Source organism: Rattus norvegicus, chromosome 15 (assembly GCF_036323735.1).
Source record: "Rattus norvegicus strain BN/NHsdMcwi chromosome 15, GRCr8, whole genome shotgun sequence".
NCBI lineage: Eukaryota > Metazoa > Chordata > Mammalia > Rodentia > Muridae > Rattus > Rattus norvegicus.
This window is the reverse complement of record NC_086033.1, coordinates 35,828,723-35,849,934: the sequence shown is the minus strand read 5'-3', so window position 1 is coordinate 35,849,934 and position 21,212 is coordinate 35,828,723. Positions and strand designations below refer to the sequence as shown.

The 21,212-nt window shown below is 41.8% G+C and overlaps 1 protein-coding gene across 2 annotated transcripts in view; it reads left to right on the top strand.

Moving 5' to 3' along the window:
* Window positions 1-17,368, top strand: part of Xpo4 (exportin 4) — a 90,696-nt gene extending 73,328 nt beyond the window's left edge. Inside the window, exons 16-23 of one of the 2 annotated variants that reach the window (NM_001395629.1) lie at window positions 1,238-1,412; window positions 4,211-4,504; window positions 5,195-5,375; window positions 6,031-6,149; window positions 7,348-7,478; window positions 8,179-8,296; window positions 9,239-9,331; window positions 11,839-17,368. In NM_001395629.1, coding sequence (NP_001382558.1) covers window positions 1,238-1,412; window positions 4,211-4,504; window positions 5,195-5,375; window positions 6,031-6,149; window positions 7,348-7,478; window positions 8,179-8,296; window positions 9,239-9,331; window positions 11,839-12,036 — 1,309 coding nt within the window. In that variant the 3' untranslated portion in view covers window positions 12,037-17,368. The remainder of the gene's footprint in view (window positions 1-1,237; window positions 1,413-4,210; window positions 4,505-5,194; window positions 5,376-6,030; window positions 6,150-7,347; window positions 7,479-8,178; window positions 8,297-9,238; window positions 9,332-11,838) is intronic. The other variant, XM_039093140.2, reaches the window with a different exon arrangement.
* The last annotated feature ends 3,844 nt before the right edge of the window (window positions 17,369-21,212 follow it).

Below are 21,212 nucleotides of genomic sequence, written 5' to 3'. Positions count from 1 at the left end.
AACTAATGCTTAAACTGATGTTGCAAAGTAAAACTTTTACTGCTTTCTATAGTAAATTGTAGGTGTATTTTAATTTTTCTTATTGCGTAGGAATTTTATTGTTGTTAAAGATCTCACTGAGCATGAGATTCAGGGATATTCTAGCTCCTTGTTTGTCCCATGTTTTCCCTGGGGAATCTGATTCTGCTTATCTCAGATAGAGAGTTGAGCAGCAGACCAAGGGATGAGCCTAGTGTGCTGAAGCCGTGGGTTTGTTAGAGAGTGGTTAAGGAGTGACTCAGAGCACAGCTAACTGCATCACCAAAAGCAGTCCCTCTGCCGCAGTGAGTGGCTGCTCATAAATGTTTGTCACTGCAGCCACAGCACCAGTGAGTCCCCTTAGTCAGCAACTGATCACCAGTCAGAGAACCTGGGAGATGGGCTTCCTTGGTCTCAGAAGTTCCCTGATCCTCTCCTACCTACCTTCCACAGAGAAATGGCTATACAGACATTCTCATTTTACAGTCAGAAAATTGATGATGAAAAGGGATTAGGTTAAAAAAATGTTGTGTCCTTGAGCAATTACTGGGTTTAAATGAAAACCAGTGTAATTCAAGAGTCCATATTGTGCTACTGTTCTTTAGAATTTACATTCAGAGGGGGGCAGAAGGGGGAGCTCAGCAGTTAAGAGCTTCTGATCCTCTTCCAGAGGACCGATGTTTGTTTCCTAGAGTCTACACTGAGTGGCTCACAGCTCTCTGTAACTCGAGTTGAGAGGATCTGGAACTGTTTTCTGGCTGCTACAGACACCTATGCATATGTCATACACAGACTCACATATCTACACCCAGACAAATTTAAAAATTACATCCAGTCATACCCATATTCTGGGTACTGAGGAGGCTGAGGAAGGAAGATTGCAAGTGTGGTCAACCTGAGTAACAGCCAGGCCTTGCCTCGGCACATTTTAAAATTAGATGCCATGTACCCTCCACCCCTTTAATCATGTGAGTTGCCTGCATAAATTCACATGCACCGTGTGTCTACAAATGCCTGGAGTGAAAACTGATCCCCAGAAACTGGAGTTATATGTGGTTGTGAACTGCCATGTGGGTGCTAAGAACTGAGCCCAGGTCCTTGGTAGTAGTCACTTTTAACTATCAAGCCATCTCTCTGACCCTGTCCAGTTTTTATTTTCTTAGTAGATATATATGTTATGAACATAATATAACTTATGTTTTATTATTTCTACCTGAAGGGCAAACTTAGTAATTCAGTGTGAAAACTGGTGGAACCTAGCAAAGCAGTTTGCAAGCCGAAGCCCACCTCTTAATTACCTGTCCAGCCCAGTGCAGAGGACACTAATGAAGGCTCTGGTCTTGGGAGGTTTTGCACATATGGACACAGAAACCAAGCAGCAGTATTGGACTGAGGTAAAAGTCCCTTCTCTTTTAATTCTTCTTTCACCTTACAGATATTAGAAAAGAGTCTGGAGGCAGACACCTCAGTAATTTTCCTTTAGTTCTTCCTCCTCAACCATTGGAGCTTATTTGATAAATACTGTCTCAAAGCTTATCCTGCCCTATGTGTCTGACATATTAACTATTATTAATGGTTTGAATGCTTCAGGTACATTTTCTCAAGCCAGATGAGAGCATGAATTGGTGTGTTTTTAGCAGAATGTAAAAAGCATAGTGGGTGGCTCAGAGCTAGAGCACTTGCCTTAGCATGCCAAGGCCTCGGGTGAGTCAGCCTGACCCCCAAAGTGAAAGAAACTATGACATAAAGAACTACAAGGCATTCTCTGTCTTGAAAAGGAGATGAAAATCACAATGCATTCTGTTTCCTGGCCCTTCTCTTACATTGTGGCCTAAGCAATGGAGCCTCAGTGCCTTGCATCTAGGAGGCTGCCTGTGTCGAAAGAAGGCATTCACAGAGTTCCTTTTAAGGTCTACAAGAACAAGGGTCTGGCTTCTGGTAGTTAGTGACAACCTGTGGCACTTCTGTTGCTCACAGGTTCTCTGTGCACTCTGCAAGCACATTTCCTCCGTGTATAAGATGCTGTATTGGAGTAGAACACATTTCATTGTGACCGAATTCTAACTTACTTTATCTCAAACAACTCTGCTCAAATGAGGTCACTTTCTGGGCTTCTAATTTAACCATAGTGTGGCCACCTTCTATAATTATTTCTTAATCAAATATATATGTAGAGGTCTGGCCTCTGGTCCTTGTATCTAGAGTGTTCTTAATTACCTGTAAAGGTAAGGGCACAAGAGTAGGCAGTCATCTATGTTTTTATAGCTAAGCTGAAACAGGCTAACTTTTTATATCCCCTCTGTGGTGAAGGAGTGCAGAGAAATGATTTGGTGGCTAAGAACACAAACTACTCTTCTTGAGTACACAAGTTTATCTCCCAGAATCCACTTTGGGTGACTTTCAGCTCCCTGTAACTCCAGGTACAGGAGACCTGCCTGATACCTCTGGTTCTGTGAGCACCTGCATGTATGTGCACACACCTGCCATATACAAATATAGACACGTAGCCAGAGATTGACCATAGTCATCGTTGCAGCTAGATTGGCTGGCCCGCAAACCCCAGGGGTCATCTGTCTCTGTCTCCCAGCTCTGGGCTTATAGGCACTTGGGTTATTCATGAGTGCTGGGGTTTGAACTCAGGTCCTTACATGTTATGTAGTGACTTTGTTGGTTTTCTGTTCAGTTACTATGAAGACACACCATCATCAAGGCAACTTAAGAAATAAGGCATTAATTATGGGCTTGCTTATAGTTTCAGAGAATGACTGTAACCATCATAGTGGAGAATGTGGCACTAGAGCAATAGCTTACATGTTGAGACAATAACCATGAGGTAGAGAGAAGCTAAGTAGGAAAGACCACTCCAACAAGGCTATACCTTTTAATCCTTACCAAGTAGTGCCACCAACTAGGAACCAAATATTGAAATATGAGCTATGGGGTCCATTCTTACTCAAGCCACCACATGTAGCAAGTACTTTACCAACCAAAACATTTCTTCAGCCCTATAAATAATCTTAACACCCAGATCAGGACTGATTATCTGAAGTTGTATTCTATGCCAAGAATTGTGGAGAAGGAAGGGAACCAGACAAGGGCTTCATAATATGCCTGTATTACAATAGAAATTAGCTCATCGACCCAACATGGTTGCCGTCTGTAGATAAGCCCTAATTGAGTTCTCACTCTTGTGTTTATATGGCGCTGCTGAAGTGCACAGTGTACAGTACTCACTCTCTAGCCCTTAGTGGAGAAAACCTAGTTGATTCCCTATTGAGGAGTTCTGAGTTGTTTTTTTTTTTTTTAATCTTTATAATTCTTTGGCCAATCACCTGGAAAAAATGTGGAGAGAAATGGCAAAATTAAAAAAATGAATGGTGACCAGAGACCCTGTACTCAAAACAGTTATGTCTGTGTGTCTATGTGTATACACACATATTCACACACCCCTCTATAATCTTATCCTTTATGAAGCAGAGACAAGAGGATTCAAACACCAGGTTATAACTAGTCAGGGACGCACAGTGAGACTATTAAAAAACAGATAGGGGCCTGGGATGGAGAGATGGCTAAATGGGTAAAGCAGTTGTGCCAGGAGTGTGAGGACGAGGGCTCAGACATTCAGCGTTGCATAAAAGCTGGGTGTTTGTGAAGGTTCACTTAAAATCCCAGCACTGTACGACAGAGACAGAGTATCCTCGGGATAAACTGGTACCTAGATTGACCAAATTAGCAAGCTCTAGATTCAGCAAATACCTTACCTCAATAAGGTGGATACCTAATGCCAATACATGTGCAATAAAACAAAAGAATTGTGAGGAAATAATAACCGCCCTCCCCCCAAAAAAGAATTTACAAATAATAGGATCAAAAGAACCATATTCTGTGACTTGGGTGCCATTTCTTTGTATATAGCACAAGCTATGATGACCCTCAGTACGGACAACATACCTCAAACCTATAATTCCAGCATGTAGGAGTCAGAGATAGGCTTCCTGAGATTGAGACGAGCCTGTTCTACCTAGCAAGACCCTGTTTCAAAGACTTAAGGGGTAGGGAACTTGGTGGTTCAAATACTGCTTGTTTTGTGTGCATATTCTGCACCAATGAGAATATTTTAAGAAACATACTCATCTAAGTTGAGGAATTCACTCTACGTCTCAGGAAGTTTTGCTGTGATACTCATCCACAGGTTCTCCAGCCTCTCCAGCAGAGATTCCTGAGAGTGATAAACCAAGAGAACTTTCAGCAGATGTGTCAGCAGGAGGAAGTCAAGCAGGAGATCACTGCCACGCTGGAGGCCCTGTGTGGCATTGCTGAGGCCACCCAGATCGACAATGTAGCCATCCTTTTTAATTTTTTAATGGACTTCCTTAACAATTGCATTGGATTAATGGAAGTTTACAAAAATACTCCAGAAACTGTCAATCTCATTATAGAAGTTTTTGTTGAAGTTGCACATAAACAAATATGCTATCTTGGAGAGGTGAGTTTTATTCCTTCTGGATTACAAGTCTCCGAAGCAATGATGCTCCATTCTTTGCTTCACATTTAATGCATAGTTTGATTCTCCAAGATAGGGGCTCAAGCTGAGTGAATATAATTCTTACTCCAAAATGTCACTGTGGTATATTAACTATAGCTTTACTCTTACTATAAGTATACTTTTATTATTGATCTTTAATTGTTTTCTTATTGTTGGAGGGGTGTTTGTTTTGTCTTCTTTTTGTGATAGGATTTCCCTATGTAGACAAGGTTCTCTCAAATTCACAGAGCTCCATCTGCCTCTCCCTTCCAAGAGCTGAGATTAAAGGTGTACTCTACCTCATCCAGCTCCTTTTATTGATGCAGTGTGTGTGTGTGTGTGTGTGTGTGTGTGTGTGTGTGTGTGTATGTTAGAAGTCAAGGGTGGGTCTTGACCTCACTTTCCGAGACAAGCACTTACTAACTGACCCTCTGGCTTACCAAGCCAAGCAGGCCAGAAGGGCTGGCTCTCTTGTCTTCTGGATTGTAATCAGGCACCACCACTGGGGACCTGTGCTTGTTTGGCAAGTACTTCACTGACTCAACCCTCTGTTGTTGTTAGAGTAGAGCTACTATTGTAACTTAGAGTAGACTCACACGGACTCGTCTGCTGGGTCCTACCGAGCTATACCACTTCTCATGCTTCCTTCAGTCCAGAGCCATGCATCTATATGAAGCCTGCCTCACTCTGTTACAAGTGTACTCTAAGAATAACTTAGGGCGGCAAAGGATAGACGTTACGGCGGAAGAAGAGCAGTACCAGGACCTGCTTCTCATCATGGAGCTTCTCACCAACCTTCTCTCAAAGGAGTTCATAGATTTTAGTGACACAGGTAAAGTCTCTTTACATTTGTGGTTATTATTTTTGATAAAGCTACAGGTTACTTTCTCCCAGGAAAGTCCCATGAAGAAGCTCGTTTTTCAAAAAACAAAACAAAACAAAACAAAAAAAAAACAAAAAAAAAACCCAAATGGAAGTAGATTTCTTTGGTTGAAGTAAATCTCTTTGGTTGTTTTATAGAGAGAACCTCTTATCATGCATTCATGGTCGGAGATCCTTTTACTTCTGTCGAGGTTCTCTAAGCTGGACTGTAGCAACCCACATTAGTCACTCGTCCAGTGGTTGAATTGTTCTTGCTCTGTTGACTTTGTTGGCTCATTTCTCTTGTTCACTGTCTGCCTTGCTAGTTTCCTAGTTCAATGATAGGCTTGCCCAAACTAGCTGGAGGCGCTGCAGTTAACCTCGAGGGCGTTACTATTAACTTTGATTTCGAGAATGTCTTTTGCCCTTACTTATATGCTGTTACTGTTGGGGTGCTCAGATTCCCCAACAATAATGCAAAGGGTGGTGTGGGCTGGGCTTATCTGATTTCTGCTGCCACTAGTGGATTTCTTGGGTCTTTAAGCTTGACTGTTCATGTTTTCGGAAGGAATGTGAGCTTTGGATGTTGAAGTCACGACTGCACAAGTATGCTTTTGTTTTGATAGATGAAGTGTTTAGAGGGCATGAGCCAGGACAAGCAGCAGGCAGATCCGTCTCTGCAGCTGACGTCGTTTTATACGGAGTAAACCTAATTCTGCCCTTAATGTCACAAGATCTTTTGAAGGTAATTAAAATGATATGAACATAAGAATATATTATTAGCATATTAACATTTCTATTTCTATATTTCTACTACAGTTTACTATACTTACCTCTTAGTGCATGGGCCTTAGTCCTGTGTGTGCAGATAATTAGTGACTCATTTCATCAGGGACTACCACAGGAAAACAGTTCTGCTAGCAGTTCTAATTCTCTTAGAATTCGTCAGTTTGTAAACTTTATTCTTGGCTAAAGGAGCAGCAACAGTGGCTGTTTTCTAGGCACTTCATGTAGAAATGTGATAATAGAAACCAAGGTAAATTAAAAAAATTTTTTTATACGTTATGGCTGTATTGTGCCTTGGTTCTATCAGCTAGTATTAAGGGTAGGTGGCACTGAGGTTGCCTTTTATTCATTCCAGAAGCACGCTAGGAGAGACGAGGTTGTGTGTTATCACAGAAGGATAAGGAAGAGCAAGGCTGTACTAGAGGAGGAGAAGGGTGTGTGTCTATGAGTGTACCGCAGGAACACCTGCCCTGACTGTATCTGATATGGTGGGTGGGACAGGTACTGAGCAGGAGATGGAGACAAAAGACCTAGTTAGGGCTAACTATTAAGGTCTCCTGTGTCCTTTCCTCCCTGAGGAATGTCTTTGGGCAATGCCTGCCAATCCATCAACCAAGAGATTTTGTAACTACTCTTAGGATGGGAGAGTTTACTCAGCTTTGTACACTGGTTTGCTTTTACTGTTTTTCCATTCTACTAAGTCAGCCGTTGTAGTAAACATTCGGTGCACATTCTCTCTGGTTAGACTAGGTTGCCTGCTTTCCCTCAGTTCTTCAGGGTTGTCCAAGTAGAAAGATGGGAAAGGACTGACTACTCTACTCTATGCATAATGTGTATCAGCCTCACATGTTCTCTAACACATTTACATGGGGATTAACACATTTACTCGTTTGACTGCTTTGTTTATTTGTTCAGGGTCAACGTAGAACACCAGGACTGTTCTGTATCTCCCATTAGCCTCCAGGGAGAGAATTCTTTCCACTATGCATCATTCCAATAACAACTACTGAAAGATTCCCTTTACTATAATGCATTTTTACAGGTCATAATGCTTTCCATATTTTGTGTACATCTTGAAAATTGTTACACTGGTTATGAGCTTGTTTTTCGTTTTATTAAACAGTATTAAACAAAAATATTTAATATTTCTTTTTCAGTTTCCAACCCTTTGTAATCAATATTACAAATTGATCACATTTATTTGTGAGATTTTTCCTGAAAAAATACCCCAGCTTCCTGAGGATCTGTTTAAGAGTCTGATGTATTCCCTAGAACTAGGAATGACATCGTATCCTTTAAATGAACATTGTTACTAGGGGAGGGAAATTCTTATTTAAAGTTTTTAAAATGATTGTTTTTCTTTTGTAGCTCAATTTGTAACTGCTTTAATTCTTTTACTTTTTTTCCTTTTCTTTCTTTTTTTTTTGTTTCTGTTTTTGTTTTGAGTCAGGGTTTCTCTGTGTAACCTTGGTTGTCCAGGAATTCACTCTGTAGACCAGGCTGATTCTAAGCTCAGATATCCACCTGCTTCTGCTTACCCAGTACTATGATCAGAGGTTTGCACCACCATACCCAGCTCTAATTCTGTTTCTTTTGACAGTTTCTGTGATTTTTTTTTTTCTTTTCATACATCTAGCACCTAGCCCTCTGGTCATTCCTTCATATAGGTCATGTGATATATTGCAGTTGGTTCTGTAGTCTTAGTTTGCTGACATTATAATGTCATCATTTGTATAATCATCTGCAGAAACAAGCTAGACATCACTGGACCTGGGAAATTCTCAGAGACCATCTAGTGTGGGAGGCCATCTAATATGCAAATACTTCTTTTCTAACTCAGTTGAGACATTGTAATCTGGCCTACCCCCACCATCTGTATTCTTTCCTACAAAAAGTCCTGTGTAGAATGTAGCTGTCATTTTTTTTCTTTGATCTTTCATAAAGTCAGGTATATCTGATATAATTTGCTCTTTGACCATTGTGTTCAGAATGAGTTCAGAAGTATGTCAGCTCTGTCTCGAGGCCTTGACACCATTAGCTGAACAATGTGCTAAAGCACAAGAAACGGAGTCACCACTTTTTCTAGCAACACGACACTTCCTTAAGGTAAGATGTTTGATGGGTAAATTGGAGAATCATCTGTTTAACCAAGCTGAGTGGCATTGCCTGCCATGGCACCTAACCAGGAAGCTGAGACTCAGTTCCAGATAGATCAAGACCATCCTCAAACTAGAAAGAGAGAACTTTTTTATTTGTAGGTATATGGGTGTTTTGTCTGGTGCCTGTGGAAACCAGAAAAAGACATCAGATCCCCTGGAACTGGATTTACAGGCATTTGTGAACTACTGTGTGGATGCTGGGGATAGAATCAGGGTCCTTTGGAAGGGCAGCCAGTGCTCTCAACCCCTGAGCTATCTTACCAGACCCATAGAACTCCTGATTCAAATGAATCTGGGAAGAGGAAATATTTTATCCACTGTTTTTTGTTGTTGTGTGTTGGTTTGATTTGATTTTGGCTTTTTGAGACAGGGTTTCTCTGTGGATCTTTGGCTGTTATGGAACTTGCTATGTAGTCTATGCTGGTCTCTAACTCAGATTTGCTTCCCTCCGTACCCTAAGTGCTGGGATTGAAGGTGTGTAGAGACCAGTACCTCAGGAACATGTTCTCTTGTTTGTTTTGTTTTGTTTTTTAAGACAGGGTTTCTCTGTGGCCCTGACTGTCCACTAACTCACTCTCTAGACCAGGCTGGCCTTGAACTCATAGACATCTGCCTGCCTCTGCCTCCTGAGTGCTGGGATTAAAGCCGTGCCCCACTGCTGCCTAGCCCACTTTGGATCCTTGAATGATGCTGTAAATATTATGAGGAATTTGATACTTTTAATTTAGATTCCACAGAAAATAACATCTGTGTGTTTTCCGAGGGTTAAAAAAAGATTTGGCGAATAAATTTGGTTAATGTAAGAAGTAGACTATAACCTCGACCCCTTTCAGACCAGAAAGGGCTAGAGATGTAAGTAATTCTTGTATGTTTCATTATGTGCTTGCAGCTGGTTTTTGATATGCTGGTCTTACAAAAGCACAACACAGAGATGACGACTGCGGCAGGAGAAGCGTTCTACACGTTGGTGTGTTTGCACCAGGTACTCGCCCCCTTGGCCCTCCAGCTCTGACACATGAGCCACGACCCCAGGGAGGCTTCTCCACTTCCTCATGGGCTCTAGGATTATGTTTCATATTCATAGGCAATCTGTTTGTCAGATCAAAAGATCCCGTCTCTAATGCAGTCTCACCCAAAAACTCGGCTTTAATTGCTTGTGCTAGGAGCCCGGTACATGTACACAAGAGAGTGACTGATGTCTTTGAGGAATTCAGATTTCATAAAGTGGCAAGGTGAATGAGATTGGGAGTATAGAGAGCAGAGTATTGTTTTGTTTAGTGATTGGAAACAATGGGGGGTTTGTGTGTGTGTGTTTGTGTTTTTGTTCCTGTTGTTATGTTGAACCTTAAAGATCCTAAAACATCATTGCTATGGGATTAATGTAACAGAAGCCCACCAGCCTCCTAATTGTGAAAAATGCCTGTCAAGTATATAAAAGAACAAGCTGGGGAAGTGTGTGGCTTAATTTCCCATTCCCCTCATACCTTAGTATGCCCAAGTGATTGGTTGGAGAAGCTTTGCTGTCCTAAAAGTAGAGTTTTCAGATCCTAACTTGTAAAGTCCCCCCTTCTTCTAGACAATGTGTTATTTTCTTGTTGACCCTTAAAGTTGTAAAACATCATTGCTGTGGGATTAATGTGACAGTGTGTACCAGAGGCTAAAAGGCCTTCCTTTCTTGTGCTGTGCTCTTGTGGCAACTACTTACAAGTATTTCCTTTCAGGTGTGCACTCCTTCTCTGTCACACTGGTTACTGAGGCACCATTGGCTTCTTTCCCCATGGGTATAAGCCAGTCGTACATTCTAATTTCCTTGTCCAGAGTCTTTAGACTTTCCATTTTAGAGAAGCTCAAATGGGCCTGGGAGGGTGGCTCAGAGGGTGCTTTAGGTACTTTTCAACCAAGCCTGATGACTTGAGTTCAGTCCCTTAGTCCTATGTACATGGAAGGAGAGTACCAACTATGCAAGTGTTTTTACACACACACACACACACACACACACACACACTAAAAAAAATCTAAAATGCTTATTAGAAATAAGACAAGCAGGGTTGGGGATTTAGCTTAGTGGTTGGGGATTTAGCTCAGTGGTAGAGCTCAGTGGAAGGCCCTGGGTTCGGTCCCCAGCTCCGAAAAAAAGAAAAGAAAAGAAAAAAAAAGAAATAAGACAAGCATAGTGCACATGGAGGAACCAACCCATGGCTCCAGCTGCATACATAGCAGGAGGATGGCCTTGTTGGACATCTATGGGAGGAGAGGCCCTCGGTCCTGGGAACGCTTGATGCCCCAGTGTAGGGAATTGCCAGGGAGGGAAGTGGGAGTGGGTGGGTGGATGGGGAGCAACCTCATAGAAGCAGGGGGAGGGGATTTGAAACGTAAATAAATAAAATATCCAATTTAAAAAACAAGACAAGGGGTGGGGATTTAGCTCAGTGGTAGAGCGCTTGCCTAGCAAACGCAAGGCCCTGGGTTCGGTCCCCAGCTCTGGAAAAAAAAGAAAAGAAAAAAAGACAAAACATGGTGAAAAGAGAGGACCAACACATATAGCACATACCCATAAATAAGCATCAAAAGTGGTTTGAGGGTTTTGTTTGTTTTCTTGAAAGACAGAAAAAAAGAGAGTGGACACTTTGGAACAGTGGTATGATTCCTGCTGCCTGGCCCAGAACCAGGACTGTTTCTTATGTAAGATTATCCTGGCCTCCTGAGTAGTCCTATCCTTTTCAGAGGGCAGTTCAGGCAGCCACCCTGGTTCTGTTGTAGCTAGTGGGGTGGGGGGTTGGGAAGCTGTACCCTACTTCTCTTTGTCTATATAATATCTGATTTCCTGGTTTGGATGCTGTGCTATTCCGAGAAGCTCATGAACATTAATAGCAGACCAGCTTTCTCCATAGTGCTTCTCTGTCCTAGGTCACTTTCCCTGAAGTCCCTGTACACTCACCTGTATACTAACGCTATGAGAGTGGATAATAGAAATAGAAGATGCCGCCACTGCATTATCCCAAGCCGCTGCTACAGTGCTGGCGTGACTTTCAGAGTGTTCTCTCTACTTTGAGAGAGCTCTCCACCCTCCTCCATGCTCCTGCCACCCTCAGAACTGGGAAGACAAGGTTTTAGCCTGAGCCACTGGAGAACTGTTCACCTTAACATTTCAGGCACAAAATGCAGATGAACCAGAAGAGGCAATACTGCAAAGCTGGGACCATGGGGGTTTGGAGCCAGAATGTTTGTACTCGTGCTTTACAGCAGTGTGATTTTCAGTCTATTACTTAATCTGGCAGAACCTTAATCTGTAAAATGGGAATATTAATAGTGTCAATTCCAAAGTAGCATACATATTAAAATAATTAGTGCATAGATAGGGCAAGAACAGGACCTGAACACTGAACTGTCGGAAAGAGGTTTTGTCTGCCCTGCCTCAGAACTAACCCCACATTCCCTGCTAGGATCCCCAGTGAAAACATTCTTATGGCTGCCTTATTTCTTCTGCAGGCTGAGTATTCTGAACTGGTTGAGACATTACTATCAAGTCAACAAGACCCAATCATTTACCAGAGATTAGCAGATGCCTTCAACAAGCTCACAGCGAGCAGCACTCCTCCTACCCTGGACCGGAAGCAGAAGATGGCCTTCCTAAAGAGTTTAGAAGAATTTATGGCAAATGTTGGTGGTCTCCTTTGTGTAAAATAAACAACAGAGCTATATGCTTAACTTAGATCCTTTCTGCAAAGTGCACTGAATTGCTGAAAGTTGACTCGAGTCTTGTCCTGTTCCTCAGTTCGTTTGACCATTTTGGATTTTGGCAAGCCTGAGACTTTGTGGAGTTCGGTGAAACAGGAGAGGTCAACTTGAAATCAGCTTCGTCATTAGGTGTTAGCCATGATCTGCCATATATCTGTCTTCTAGATTCTGAATGGTGATTTACATTTTTCAAAATGCAATTCCATATATGTGCAAACAGATATGGGCACCATGAAATTCATATTCAGTGCCTTTTCCCCTTTATCAAAGCATAGGTGGCTAGCCAAAGGTGATATGTTCTCGGCATTAGTTTTCAGAATGCCCATAGATTCCTCATCATTTGAGGAGCTGGCTGTAGGAGGGGATTCTTGGGTCCTACTGTGCATCATTAGAAGATTTGATCGTTGGACTCTAGAGTATCCATTTTACTAAGCTCCTCCCCTCCATTACCCTAAAGTTTGGAATCGATGCGAGAGATGCTGAAAGCATGTAACAGACTTTGTGCTTTCCAATGCTTCCTACCCTCGGTGACTCTAATTACGCAGGACGTCCGTCTTCCCACCTCCTCCCTTTCCTTTGCTTTCGTCTCACTGTTGCAGGTTTTGTGTAATTATTTCAGGTTTCTAATCAGACTGTGATGCCTGAACTTGAGGAAAGTACGTGTATATTTCTGTTCCGTAAAGATGACTTTAGGAACTGTAGCCATTTCATTGCCTTAATTTTAAGAGGAAAAGACAAACCAGATTTGTTTTAGATAGAAATTTAGTCTTGACACTTAAGAGTTGGCTTTGGGTATTAGCTGCTATGAACCTCTTGCCCCTTTGATTATGTATTTATGTGAGTTTATCAGTGATGTGGAAGAGCATCCTGGCGTGGTTGCCTTTCTCAGTGTGTTTCTGTCCAGCCACACAGCCCATATCTACTCTGAATGGCTTGCTTAAGCAATAACTTTTTAATGGGTGTGAATTACTAATTCGCACAGACTATTGCACATTGGGGCACTAGGGGCAATAATTATGCGAAAGTGGGTGTTATCCTCATGGCACGGGAGCTGCACTAATTCATTTTCAAAGACTTAAAAATATAATGTTAGCCACCCGTTAGCCAGGCATGGTGGTGCATGCCTGTATTCCTGGCATTTAGGAAACTGAGTGTGAAGGCCAGGCTAGTCTGGGCTACAATGTATGATCCATCTTTAAAAAAGAAAAAGAAAAATTCTCTTTAGATCCTCTGGCTTTTCTAATCAGGATTTTTATACTGCTCCCATGCTCCTCTTAATTTTTGTGTCAGCTTTAATTATGAAAATGAAAACTCATTTATAAACAGCAGGCCTCTGACACTGCCCACTGCAGGACCAGTCACAACGTGCAGTGGCAACTAGAGGCCTCTGACCTAGGTGCATCTGAGACTGCCATGGAAGGGCAGGCTCCTCTGCTGTTCTTGACGCCTCTCTGCTGAACCATCCAGCAGGTACTGTCCTCTACCTGAACTGCACAGTGCGTGCATCTTAATAGCTGATGCTCTGGAAATTTTGTGTAACTCTGTATACGCAGAGCATCTGAATTACACCCATCCTGTACCTGTGATGGTAGGTGTACGAGGATGCAGAGTTTAGGGCCATAACTCTGAGAGTCCTTTCTCCTAAATTGATCACCATTTAGTAACTGTAAGTATGGAAAAAAAGATCTCTACTGCAAAGAAGAAATATAATTCTACATGCTTTGTATTTTAAATACTTGGAAAGGTTGTTTTTAGATTTTTTTTCTCTCTAACTGATCTGCAGCAGCAATCACTCTATTTTGTATTGTTCTTGATGTCTGTGTTTCCTCAGCAGGTGTGTTTTCTGTGTATCTGTGTGTGTGGAGGGTTATGGGCCTTTTGACAGAAGGCCTTGAGATACAACTGAATAGATAGGTCACTGGCTAGGACAAAGCAGTTATCAAGTTCCAGCAGAGATGTGTAAGAAAGGATGCTTTGGTAAGTAACAAGGCATCTATCTGTGTATAATAACTTGTATTCAGACAGAACTATATTTATTAAATTTGATGAGATCCTAGGATGATATACTCCAATTCTGTTACACCCCTTTTAATTGAAGGAAGGTTTTTTGTTTTTTGGTTTTTTTTTTTAGATTGGACCAAATAATGCTTAAATGATCACCAGAATGTTGATTAGAAGGGAAAAAGACCCCACCGGATTTTAAATAATGGGAACACCACTTAATTGTCCCACTTCGACCTTTCAGGGCATTTGTGTGTCTGTTCGCTTTACTGAGTATTTGTTTAGTTTGGTCTTTTTGCCCACTTTTGTTTTTAGCTTTGTTTCCTACTGCTTCGTGGACTTCTGAACTGTATTACTGTCCCACTTTTTTTTTTTTTTTTTTTTGATGTTCTTGCCCCAGTGGGTATTGAGGCCACTGACTTCATGAACTGGTTTTTCCAATTCAAACTGTCTGTTAAGTTGTTGGAAAATGTTTTTAAAACAAAATATTATATGTGCTCTTTCTAAAATACATGTTAAAGGGACACTGCTGAGTAACTGATTTTTCAGTTTTTTGTTCATACAGTACCTTTTAGCCTTAATTTCCCCACACTTTTGCTGTTCAGTTTGTCTCATTTTATGATTCTTGGCCATTTGCTTCCCGGGGCACAATCACTAAGTAATCTTCTACACAGTCACATGGAGATTGTCTGCTAACACTGGTGCTAATGTAACAGCTCCTGCAGTGGCTCCTTTAGGTTTCTGGAAAGGGTAATTTGATGTCCTTGTGTTGGTTGGTGACTCTTTGGATAGCTCAGCTACCTGGCAGTACCTGACAGTACCCTTTCCAACACAGTAGTTGACTGGCAGTACCTGACAGTACCCTTTCCAACACAGTAGTTGACTGGCAGTACCTGGCAGTACCCTTTTTCAACACAGCAGTTGACTCTTTCTTACTCTGGTGGAAGACTGTATTATATCAACATGACCGTACTGCTTTTGTTAGATAGAAATGACATTTTGTAATTCTCACCCTAAATTTAACTTAAAACTTCAAACTTATTATATGGAAAAATATCTAATGATAATCATTTTAATCTGTTCAGATGAGATGGCTGCTACTTTGTCACAATTTCACTCAAAACCAGATCTATAATTTTCTCCACTCAACACTCTTTGAGGTCAAGTCTGCACACTCACTCACCTGTCTCTTCGTTCTGTTAGTGCTTACGTGAATCCCTCAAACACTGAAGGGAAGCTGGCTGTTCGTTTTGATAATTTCAGGTTGGAGCTTCCTAGGGGATAGATAGTGTTGCTTAAACCCTGAAGATATTTTTGTTACATTTTGTTTGCCATCTCTGTTGTTAGAGGTGATTGTCATTGGCCCTTCCTAAGTTAGCTGTGTTTTGCAAGTATTATCAATATTGTTTTCTAAGTAAAACAGCATTTCAAGTCTGAAGGAACTGCAGTGTTGTGCAGAGGGACTCTTTCTATAGAGTAAGGAACTCATTCAAATATGAGGGAGGTTTGGTTTGGTTGGTTTTCGAGACAGAGTTTCTCTGTGTAGCTCTTCTGTCCTAGAAGTCACTCTATTGATCAGACTGGCCTTGAACTCAGAGATCCACCTGCCTCTGCCTACTGAGTGCTGGGATTAAAGGCATGTGCCGCCATACTTGGCTAGATATGTTTTTAATATTATAATTTTCTAAAAAAAAAAACACAGAACGACATAGATGACTTGGGTATGTAATAATATTTTAAATTATTTGAAAATGTAAGTGAATGTTCTCTAACTTTTGCTAAAAACACTGCATTTCTTTAAAACTTGGCCTCCTAGAATTAGAAAGAAAAATGTCCAATTTTGTCATCTTGTTGAATTCAAGTTAATTTAAAGGGCCATGGCTCAAGTTGAACTTCATTTTACCTGAGATATAAAAATTGTGAAGTGTTCTTGGTTGATTATAATGGGAAACCATGACCTATGTAGCCAAAGACTATATTTGGTTCAGGTAAAACTGGAGAATTAATGGTGGCTATTCATTTGCTAGTTTTGCAGACGGATGAAGCAATGTCTCTGTCCTGTAGATGTGTATGTGGAAGTCTGTCTGTGTCCTGTAGACGTGTATGTGGAAGTCTGTCTGTGTCCTGTAGATGTGTATGTGGAAGTCTGTCTGTGTCCTGTAGACGTGTATGTGGAAGTCTGTCTGTGTTCTGTAGATGTGTATGTGGAAGTCTGTCTGTGTCCTGTAGACGTGTATGTGGAAGTCTGTCTGTGTCCTGTAGACGTGTATGTGGAAGTCTGTCTGTGTCCTGTAGACGTGTATGTGGAAGTCTGTCTGTGTTCTGTAGATGTGTATGTGGAAGTCTGTCTGTGTCCTGTAGACGTGTATGTGGAAGTCTGTCTGTGTCCTGTAGACGTGTATGTGGAAGTCTGTCTGTCTGTGTCCTGTAGACGTGTATGTGGAAGTCTGTCTGTGTTCTGTAGATGTGTATGTGGAAGTCTGTCTGTGTCCTGTAGACGTGTATGTGGAAGTCTGTCTGTGTCCTGTAGACGTGTATGTGGAAGTCTGTCTGTCTGTGTCCTGTAGATGTGTATGTGGAAGTCTGTCTGTGTCCTGTAGACGTGTATGTGGAAGTCTGTCTGTGTCCTGTAGACGTGTATGTGGAAGTCTGTCTGTGTCCTGTAGACGTGTATGTGGAAGTCTGTCTGTGTCCTGTAGATGTGTATGTGGAAGTCTGTCTGTGTCCTGTAGACGTGTATGTGGAAGTCTGTCTGTGTCCTGTAGACGTGTATGTGGAAGTCTGTCTGTAAAGACTGAGAGTTGACTGTGGCGATGACCCCCTCCTGTCGAGTGGGAGTTGTGTGACTGGCACTAGTCAGCTCCCTGTACGCACTGTGGCCTGCTCTCCCCTGTTCCCAGAACTTCCCAGTTGTGGAAGGTTTGGATTTCTTGTCCTGTTGGCATTTTTAGGCCTCTTACCCTTTAGGAGCTGTCAGGTGTGTTCTCGCAGCTAAGTCCCCGAGCCTGAAATAATTTACCATATCTGCACTATGTACCTACTGGGGGTGGGGGTGGGGGATCTGACCTCAAGTGTGCTCTGAGCCCAGGTTTCCTCATGTGGTGTCTTTTACCACAAAATTATGACAAATTGCAAATCCTGGTATTGTGATCTTATTCTCTGTACAAAGAAAGAAGCTCTATGCGGTGAGCTGTGGTTTAATGGTCACAGAATGTCAGCACTGCTGTCATTCAGCACGTGTAACGTTTTTAAATTTATAAATATTAAAATTTTAAACTTACAGTAAGACTTTTTAGTTTTTTTTTTTTAAGAGACCCAGGGAGTGTATACTATTTTAAATATTTACCTCTATTAATATAACTAATGAAGGCATTTAATTTTTCAAAAGATAACTGCAGTATGATTTTAGGAAATAAACCAAGGCTATGTGTAGAACCAGTTATAACCTGAATATCAAATTGATAAAACTTTATTTGTATTTTTTAATCCATCAATGGGCATAAAAATATGTGTTTTCACTAAATATTTTTATTACATTTTTGGTTTGATCATGTGTGATTTGTTCATGGGTGCTGTCTTAGTATTCTATTGCTGTGAAGAGACACTGTGACCACAGCAACGCTTGTAAGAGAAAGCATTTAACTGGAGCTGGCTTATAGTTTCAGAGGGTTAGTCCACTATCATCATGTGGGAAGCATGGCATAGGTACTGAAGGAGCTGAGAGCTCTACATCCAGATCTGTCGGCAGCAGGAAGAGAACTACTAGGCCTGGCTTGGATTTTTGAAACTTCAAACCCAACCCCAAATAGTACACTTCCTCTAACAAAGCTACACCCCCTGATCCTTTCAAATAGTGCTGCTCCCCGGTTTACAAGCATTCAAATCTATGAACCTATGGGAGAGAGGTACTCTTATTCAAACCACCATATCCCACTTCCTGGCCCCTACAGGCTTGTAGCAATATCATAAAGCAAAAATGTGTCTGGTCCAACTCCAAAATTCTCCATCTTCAACATTGTTTAAAAGTCCCAAGTCTCTTTTGAGATTCATAGAACTCTTACATGTAATCCCCTGTAAAATCGAAAGGCAGACCATATACTTCCAACATACAATAGCACAGGATGTATGTTATCATTCCAAAAGGGAGGGAATACTGGGCTAAAACAAGAACAGAAACAAGTTGGGCAAACTCCAAATTCTACATCTCATTGTCTGATGTCAAAGCATTCTTCCGATCTCCAACTCCTTTTAGTTTTGTTGGTTGTATCACCTCTCTCTCATCACCACCCCCCCACACACACTTCCCTCCCTCCCTCCCTCCCTCCCTCCCTCCCTCCCTCCCTCCCTCCCTCCCTCCTCCCCTCCCTCCCTCCTCTCTCTGGCTAGACTGCATCTGGTCTGCAGCTTTCCTTGGATGGTATCCCACAGCTCTAACACCTTAGGGTCTCCAATTAAATCCTTGCTTCATCTTCACAGCTTCACACAGTGGCCTCCCTGGTTGCTTTTCAGAAGTTGGGAACTTAGCTGGGTAGGGTCTTGCTCTTAGGTTACCACTTCCTTTATTCCATCCAGCATTAGGCTTTTCTTTAATCTTTTTATGTCATTGAACAATGAACTCAGCTCCATTACACTTCCTGATGATCCTTTTTTCCTCAAACTGTACATTTTGTATTTTTCTTGATCACCTTGTGCCTTTTTATTGTAGATCTGCATAAAAATGACCACTAATGCCACATGACAGTCACTACTAGGCTCTCTTGAAATCTCTTTTACCAGTAATCCAGACCTTCAATTTAGCTTCTGGTAGGTTTTCAGATATGAGCAGAAAAGCAGTCATGCTCTCCAAAATATCACAAGAACAGTCTCTAGGGCCCTTACTAATTTTCTCTGAAAGCTTGAGCCCAGGACACCATAAACTACATTACTGTCAGCATCAGTCTTCCCTGCCCAGGTATGGCTCCTTAAGCCCACTTTGAACCACGTTCATAACCCAAAGTCCACCAGTAAGCAGCATAGTCAGGCCTTTCTTAGCAATACCTCACTAATGGTACCAACTTATGTCTCAGTGTTCTATTGCTGTGAAGAGACACCATGACCACAGCAACTCTTATAAAGGAAAGCATTTAATTAGCCCTGGCTTACAGTTTCAGAGGTTTTAGTCCATTATCATCATCATCAGAAGCATGGTGCTGGAGAAAGTTCAAGCCTGGATCAACAGGCAGCAGGATGAGGACCACTGCAGCTGGCTTGGACTTTTGAAACCTCAAAGTTCCTCCAGCAAAGCCACACCTTACCATCTCAAAGAGTGCCACTCCCTGATTTCCTGTCATTCAGATCTATGGACCAATGGGGGCTCATTCTCATTCAAACCATCACAGGTACTTAGGAAGACAATTACTGAAATGTGGTTGTTGGTGGAATGGGTCTCTGTGTGGAGTACTAAAAGTTGAAACTTAGAGCTCAGGATGCAAGCATTTGTAAGCTGATGTGGAAGCAATGTATGTTTTTACATCTGAGAGGCAAAAGGAGGATATTAGGGGGCCTGCTTTATTACTCCCTTAATCCCTTGGGGCAGGGTCTCTTACTGAACTTGGATCGGGGCTGGCAGTCAGCAATGCCTAGATTTTTAAGGATTTATTTATTTATTTATTGTGTATACAGTGTTCTGCCTGAATATATGCCCTTGCACTAGAAGAGGGCATCAGATCCCATTACAGATGGTTGTGAGTCTCCATGTGGCTGCTGGGATTTGAACTCTGGACCTCTGGAAGAGCAGTCAGTGCTTTTGACCAGTGAGCCGTCTCTCCAGCCCTAGATGATCCTTTTATCTTCCCTCCTCTAAGTGGTGCCAGGGTTACAGATGTGCACAGTCACACTGGGCTGTGTATGTGGGTGCTAGGAACTCAGGTCCTCCTGTCGTATGCTGAACCATCTCTCCAGCCCCAGAAGCTAATTTTTTAAGGAAGAAAATGTATCTTGAAAACATTTTAACCTGATTTTGCTTAGAATAATCATAATCATAATCATAATGTTTCTTGTGTTTAGAGTTTGTTTCCTCTCTGTGTATTAAAGGTAGAACCATATATAGGCAGGAACTGAGGGTCAGATAGTTGGAAAGGTCCAAAATGTAAGATTTATGCTAAAATTTTATTCTGGATGGGATCTTGTGCCTTCTGTATTATCCAAAATAACATTTCCATTAAACAACTTTAGAACTAAGTGAAGACAAAGGGCATGGTGACATCCAAGAGGGAAGTTTGTGGGTGAAATTCTACCCAGTGCAGTTGGCATAAATCTGAGCATAGACATCAGCAACCTGAGTTCCTCCATGTGGAGTGGATTTTAACAGAGCATGAGACCCAACAGGGTAGAGTCTGATGTTTCTAGAAGCGATGAAGAAGAAACACTGCTGTCAGGGCTGGAAAGATAGAGAGAGAGCCCTTGTTCTTGTAGAAGACCCAGGTTCAATTCCCAGCACCCATTTGATAGCTCATAATCATCCATATTTCCAGTTCTCGAGGATTCAACATCTTCTGACCTCTGAGTGCATATGGTATATAGCACACATGCATACAAAGCACACCACAAACAAATAAAATACTAAAAAGAAAAACTGACATCCATGGAACTTAGTAAGGGTGGGGTATCTTATTCTCATAACAGTGGTAGTGCTCTTAAAGGGTGCTTTCCCCTTAACGTGTATGTAAGTGGTGATATGAATATACGTGCACCATGTGCATGCTTGGTGTCTGGGAGACAGAAAAGGACATGAGATCCCATGGAGCCAGAGTTTCAGGAATTGAGTTACCCAGAGGGAACTGAATTTATCCTCTAGAAGAACAATTCCCACTAAGGCATTTCTCCAGCCTTCTAAAATGAGATTTTTAAACAGTGATAAATAGTATTGGATGCTCACTAAGTTCCGTGTTACTTCTTATAAGGCTTCATTTACTTGACAGCAGTATTTCCCATGGTTCTGGAGGTCCGAAAGTCCAAGATGAAGGCATTAATGTCTAGTGAAGGCCTTTTTGATTTTTCACCTGAACTGAGGGAGGGAGGGAGGGAAAGACTTCGAACAACACCTTCTGTCCAGTCCCTTTAGAAGGGGCCTAATGTCATCAGTG